The sequence below is a fragment of the Myotis brandtii genome, unplaced genomic scaffold (assembly GCF_000412655.1).
Source record: "Myotis brandtii unplaced genomic scaffold, ASM41265v1 scaffold797, whole genome shotgun sequence".
In the NCBI taxonomy this organism is placed as follows: domain Eukaryota; kingdom Metazoa; phylum Chordata; class Mammalia; order Chiroptera; family Vespertilionidae; genus Myotis; species Myotis brandtii.
The window spans coordinates 664,724-670,894 of record NW_005371210.1 but is presented as its reverse complement, the minus strand read 5'-3'; the positions used below and the strand labels follow the sequence as shown (position 1 = coordinate 670,894).

General features: G+C 53.0%; 1 protein-coding gene across 1 annotated transcript; it reads right to left on the bottom strand.

Annotated features, from left to right (window-relative positions):
* Window positions 1-1,046: 1,046 nt before the first annotated feature.
* FN3KRP (fructosamine 3 kinase related protein) lies at window positions 1,047-5,434 on the bottom strand. Its single transcript, XM_005883654.2, has 5 exons — window positions 4,783-5,434; window positions 4,307-4,398; window positions 3,756-3,838; window positions 2,138-2,260; window positions 1,047-1,903 (listed from the first exon to the last, which is right to left on the bottom strand). Exons 1-5 carry the CDS (start codon window positions 4,923-4,925, stop codon window positions 1,568-1,570), a joined length of 777 nt encoding a protein of 258 aa, XP_005883716.1. The 5' UTR covers window positions 4,926-5,434; the 3' UTR covers window positions 1,047-1,567.
* Between the last annotated feature and the right edge of the window lie 737 nt (window positions 5,435-6,171).

Genomic DNA, 6,171 nt, shown 5'->3' with positions numbered 1-6,171 from the left:
AGGAAAAATAAGCTAAAATCTCAGCACACAGTAGTCTAGGAATTACTAGTTTTGACCATTCGACAACCACAAGCTCTTAAAGTCACAGTCCTCTCTCCCTCCCCACAAAAACCAGAACTCTGAAAGCGTCGTTCTGCTTCCGAATTACACAGAGGGCCCTGTGCATAGAAGCACAAAGCGGAGGAGGAAAATGAATCCACCCTCCCCACCAGCCTCCGGGAGACCGCCGGTGCCCTAACACTGGCTCCCAGCCCCATCCCAGACCTCGTCGGTGGCCACAAATGGGCTCCTTCCTCAAAATGCAATCGACAGTTGCTTTCAACATCCCTTCGATGTGCACAATCTCGCAGGGTGACTAGGAACAGCAGTTAAATTGCATCTGAGTCAAATATTAGGAAGTCCTCAGGCTACACCTGCCCTTAGTTTGAAGCTCTTCTCTTACTTAACAAAGTCAAAGAAAAAATTTGCTCTTTAAGAAACAATTTATTAGAGTAACACATTACAAAGGCTTCTTGGCAAATATCTAGGAAAAACACTGAATTATGGTTTAAATGAGGGAAATGGTGCCTTGCATCATAGAAACCACTGAAAAGTTTGCACAAAAGCATGTTAACATCAATGCCATTCATGACCGTTCCTCACCCCTGCAAAGAGAAGGGGGGAAACACTGGCTTAGTGCGAGCATATCTGAAGCAAAGGAATGACACTCGGCAAGCTGAGAGAGCGGCAGGCAAGGGGGGGGGGGTGAAGTCGATTCAGTGGCTCCTGAATCTACTGAGGACACCCCGGAAGCTGGCAGTTTGGCCACTCCCCAAATCATCTCCAGACCTGCTCAGACTGCGGAGCAGGAAGCAAAGGGAATGTGCTCAGTCTAGGGAATGGTCACTGTAAGATGCCCCTAGACCAGGGGTGGGCAAACTTTTTGACTCGAGGGCCACAATGGGTTCTTAAACTGGACCGGAGGGCCGGAGCAAAAGCATGGATGGAGCGTTTGTGTGAACTAATATAAATTCAAAGTAAACATCATTACATAAAAGGGTACGGTCTTTTTTTTTTTTAGTTTTATTCATTTCAAACGGGCCGTAGTTTGCCCACGGCTGCCCTAGTGAGACGGTTTCGTGCCTAGACTACACTCAGCCATCGAGTAGCGTCATCCTGAACTCGAGTCACTCCTGGAGGCGAGACGGGAGGGGATGGTGGGAAGGTGCCCGTGGCAGCAGTGCATGGCACACCGGCCACTTCCCTTCTCTACCTTTGGGGCAGTTGTTTGGTTTGACATGGCCCCACACTGCGAGGTCCCTCTGTTCACATTACTAGTATGGTTTATCCAACTACGAAGTCTAACGAAATGTACAGCTTTAGGATGACAACACCTCTCTTCTGAGACATTACATACTTTCCAAGGCTTGGAAAGTTGGTCTGAAGCCTCTCCAGGTGTGAAGAAATGGGACAGAACCCCTGAAGAAGAGGACTGTGGGGGAACCAGAGGGTTAGGATCTGGTACATCTGAACCTAAGGCTCCGGCAGGCTCCTCGCACAGGCCTCCCTCCGGAGCGGAGCAAGCTCACTAGATGAGGTTCCTCATGATGTTGAGGGAGGACCCTCTATACCCTGATCCGAAATGATTCCAGTGGTTCAAATAGTGGAAGAGCTGATACAACTTCAGGCGCTTCTCAAATCCGGGGGCCTTGGGGATCTTGTTGTGGTAGGCAGAGTAGAAGGTGCTACTAAAGCCCCCAAACATGCCGGCTATTGCCAGCTCATACTCCGAGTGGCCGTAGAAGGAGGCTGGGTCAAAGATGATGGGCCCAGAGGAGTCCTCTGCTACGTTTCCTCCCCAGAGGTCTCCGTGGAGCAGGGCTGGGACGATGTCCAGATCAAGGAACAGATCAGGGATCTTCAACTGCGAGGAGGAAAGGCAGCCTCAGCGAAACGAGCGACGCATGTGGGAGGGATGCACGCTTTCCCACGTGTGGCTGCGTGTGGCCATGCATGACTCAGGCAGGGTGCAGGGACACCTACCGCCATCTGATTGGCCGGGCCCACCCACACATCTCAGTGCTGTACCTGGCTTGCCACCTCTCCCTGGTGGGGCTGCAGGGCATGGTGGGCACAGGGCGCAGCGGGGCTCTCTCACCTGCAGAGCAGACCAGAGCTCGAGGGCATCTCTGTCCCCAGACCCCTTCGCCAGCATGTCCATCTGGGGCTGAATGCGCTGCTGGGCATAGAATGTGACCCAGTCCTTCTGCCAGTCATTCACCTGCACAAGCGACAGCAAAGGAGAAAGCCGAGCTCAGAGGCACATGCCAGGGCTGAAGGAGGTACCCCAAAGTGGGAAAGACTGATTGCTTGAGACCCCGCTGCAGGGAGTTGATGGGACCCCCGGGGCCTTGTGGACAGGTGGGAGCTTAGAGCCTATCCCAGGAGCAGTGGGAAGCAAGGGGCCATTCCCGTGCAGAGCAACAGGGTCCCCTCTGACGAGCTCTGGGATGTTTTCTTTCTTTTTTTAAACTTATCTTTATTGTTGAAAGTATTACAAATGTCCCTTTTTCCCCCATTGACACCCTCCACTCCGTTCCCGCCCCCTCCCCAGGCCTTCACTGCACTATTGTCCGTGTCCGTGGGCTATTCGTACATGCATACACGTTCTTTGGTTAATCTCTTCCTGCCTTGGGATGTTTTCTTTCGATCTATACTCACACAGGAGCACAGAGGCCAGAGCTGGCTGGCCTTCTCTGACCCTGTGGCTCACTTCTGTCCATCCACCTGGCCATAGAGGACCCCTCTTCGGCCCCTCCCAAGCAGCTGGCACTGCCCTCTCAAGAGTGGTAACATGGGAAGTCACGTGGAACCCTGTTCAAAAAGACCGCTGAGAGAGGACATCCAGGCCACAGGTGCTGACCATGGGGGTGGGGCGGGGGGGGGGGGGGGGAGGGGGGGGGGGGGGGGGGGGGGGGGGGGGGAGCAAGACAGACGTACACAAGAGCAGGCAGCCCAGGGGCAGTATGTGACACCAAATGACAGAGTATCATGCTCACAAAGTGCACTCACTCACACTCATACACGTACTCTCACACATGTGCACACACCTATACTCTCACACATGTGCACCCTGACACATGTGCACACAACCAGCCAGCAAGGTACAGGTGGGAGAGAGAGGAGCAGAGCCAGCTGAGACACCCCAGAGCAGCATGGAACAGGAGGCGCAGCTGTCAGCCACCTGCCACCCCATGCAAGTTCCTGGACAACCTCCAAAACATTTCAGAATCAGAATAGTGTCTACTGCACCCCCGTGCCCACCTCAAAATCCCCGAAAGTTTTCTACAGCAGATCCCTTCCAAGGAGCCACCTGCCTTTTGCTGAGAGCACATCCACCACCCTAACCACTCTGCGTTTGCGAGGCGTCAAGGAGAATTCCCAGGGGAGCCAACCGTAAAATCATAAAACTGAAAGTTACCATCCCTTTTCATTATGCTACCTTTGAGAGCTTACTATTTAAAATAAAACATTTAAAAGTTTTCTAATTTTTACCCACCTTGAAATCCAGCATCCTAACTTGCTGGCCTTCTCGGATTCTCTGAGCTTACACAGCCCATGAGAGGTAAAGCTCATGTCAACCTCTTAAAAATTAGCACAGAAAGAAAGGGAGCACAGACTTACTAAACTTCACCAAAAAGGGAGAGGTGTGCTTTCCCAGCTGTTTCTGAACAGCTTTCCCACTTGGGAGACAGGAAAATGCAGGCGTCACTCACCTGGGGGAGATATCCACAACACGTCACCACGTCAAACCCAAACTGGTCTACGAAGGGCCGTTCCTCCTGCCCACCTCCTCTCCCTTGGAAGCAGAAGAAAAACAGGACTGACGACTAGTTGCCTTGCTCCCTCGGCCCTCTTCTGGGAGCTCAGCGTAGCTGGAGACCTGATGTCAGCGTGCCTCCTCCTCCTGAGTCCCATCCAGAGACAGACAGGGCCTGGTCTCCAACGACCCTCAGGACCCAGAACCAGAGCCTGTTCTGTCCCACTTCACAGTCAGGCCACCCACTGCTTTCTAGGAGAGACACCAGACGGTGCCCAGAGGACGCCCAGACAGAATGGCTCACAGCTGCCATTTGTGGCAGACAAACTGCGTTCACTGTGCTCACCGCACCCCAAACATGCATCGTGGGGTTGACATTCCTTTCCTTTGGCATCAGCGCAGGTCTGACCCTCACTCATGTGGCTGTGGCATAACCCCACCTAGACACCCATAAGAGCCCAGTGTCCTCCTCCAGGTGGGGTCCCCTTGGCCCACAAGATGTCATACCCACTCTGCTGGCCTCCTTCTGCAGCGTCTCTCCACGCCTTTTATTCTCTAGGTGCAGATCTGCTAGCTGGGCTCCAAGCTTGGCAGCATGACTGTGAAACCAAAAGGCAGCAACTGAACACGTGGCACAAAAGAGAATATTACATCCACCTGAAAGGGCTCAGGCCACACAAAGGAAGTCACACATTTTGAGGATATAAAGTCTGTTTTGGTGAAGCAAGAGGGAGATGATGGGCCCTCATTAGTGGATGGTCTTTCGCAGCCTCATCTGAGCTTGCAGCCAAGTCCTCTGTGAGCATCTCACCTGGAGAGAGTCCCTTCCTGTTGCCTTTGGCTTGCAGGGTGCTCATTATGTGTGGGTGGTGGGTCCCTTGTATCACATCCACAAAGTTACACCCCAAGTGCAAGCTTCGGGTATGGAGGAACCACTCAGAAGAAAACCAAAGCCAACCAGAGGGGAAGGTGCCAAGACGTACCTGCTCAGATACCGCATGTCCAAATGCTCCATCACTAGCATGCTGCTGCCTCCCGGGGCATCCAGGACCTTGATGGATTTGGGCACTTTCACTGTGTCTGTTTTCAGGATGGCAGTTAAACTGGCCATCTCACCTTCAAACATTCTTCTAGCCTGTCAGGAAAATTAATGGCAGAGGGGAGGAGAGCGAGCGAGATCACTTCTGGAAAGGCTCCAGGTAGACAAGTTTCTCAGGCATCACAATTCTAAACCAAGGCTACCCTGACTGCAGAGTCAACAGACAGTTTTTTTGGCTTTTCCGTAGAGCAGATTATACGTCCTGAAGCTGCACAGGAGTAGATGGTACTTTGGAGCGTTGGACTATATTGTGATGCTATCGTTGAGTCCAAACCCCCTTCGGATGGGGCGAAGTCAGCTACTAATATTCCACTAAGTGCCTGTGCAGGGTTGGACTGGGTACGTGGGTCACCCTCTGTAGTACCTCAAACACAGTCCTGTCCCACAGCAACCACAGAACCAGCTCACACTGGCCTTACCCTCGTTCTAACAAGATACTGACTTGTTTTCCAGGGACTACAGAACAAAACTGCATGTCATGCTCAAATACGCTCAAAGGAGAGAATTTTGACTTTCAATAATACCCAGAACCAAAGTGTGCCCTGCCCCCCCTGCCGCCCCCCCGCCCCGCCGCCACGGAACCAAAGACCTAGGACTTGACTGGAACTCGGTCACTGGTCCATTATCCAGGACCCAGCGCTGAAGCCTGCCCTGCAGCACTTCCACAGCCCAGCCTGTCCTTCCCTAACCCCTTAAATTTCACCCAAACCCACAATTGGGGAGACAGATTTGAGCCTGTCTCATTGCCGGTTGACTGCAATAAAGCCTTTTCTTTTATCAAAAGCCAATGTCATAGCATTGGCTTCTGTGCACATTGGGCAGCAAGTCCTTGCTTAGTAACAACACCTGACCCCGCAGGTGCAGGTGGCCTCTGGTCTGCATATGCCAGGAACCTGTGGTCACTTTTCACCTGCATGGACCACCAAGCTCTAGGGCATCTCCGACCTAGCACTGGAAACTGTATCATCTTGAACACCTTTTCCATCCTAGTCCAAAAGTCCTGGTTCCCCCTGGACTGCAGTGACCATCCTCCCCCGGTCTCCCTGGGGAGACATGTTCGCCTCCTGAAGGGAAAGCATTAAAGAAAGCGTAGACTTTCCTCCTGGAGACCTAACCCCCGGAGAGGGTGGCAGGAGGGGGGCCCTCGGGTGGGACTAGGCTCCGAGAGAGAGAGAGAGAGAGAGAGAGAGAGAGAGAGAGAGAGAGGCGCTCTGCGCCCGGGCCTCCAGACCCAGAATGGGAACGCGGATGTTTGCTGCTCAGGCCGCCGCTG

What these genes read in the sequence shown, in the direction of transcription:
- FN3KRP (XM_005883654.2), bottom strand. Translation starts at nt 4,925, where the DNA reads ATGTTTGAAGGTGAGATGGCCAGTTTAACTGCCATCCTGAAAACAGAC. An exon ending in GACATGCGGTATCTGAGCAG is followed by an intron (nt 4,399 to 4,782) that starts GTACGTCTTGGC and finishes TTGGTTTCACAG; the next exon opens with TCATGCTGCCAAGCTTGGAG. An exon ending in GTTGTGGATATCTCCCCCAG is followed by an intron (nt 2,261 to 3,755) that starts GTGAGTGACGCC and finishes TCGCTTGTGCAG; the next exon opens with GTGAATGACTGGCAGAAGGA.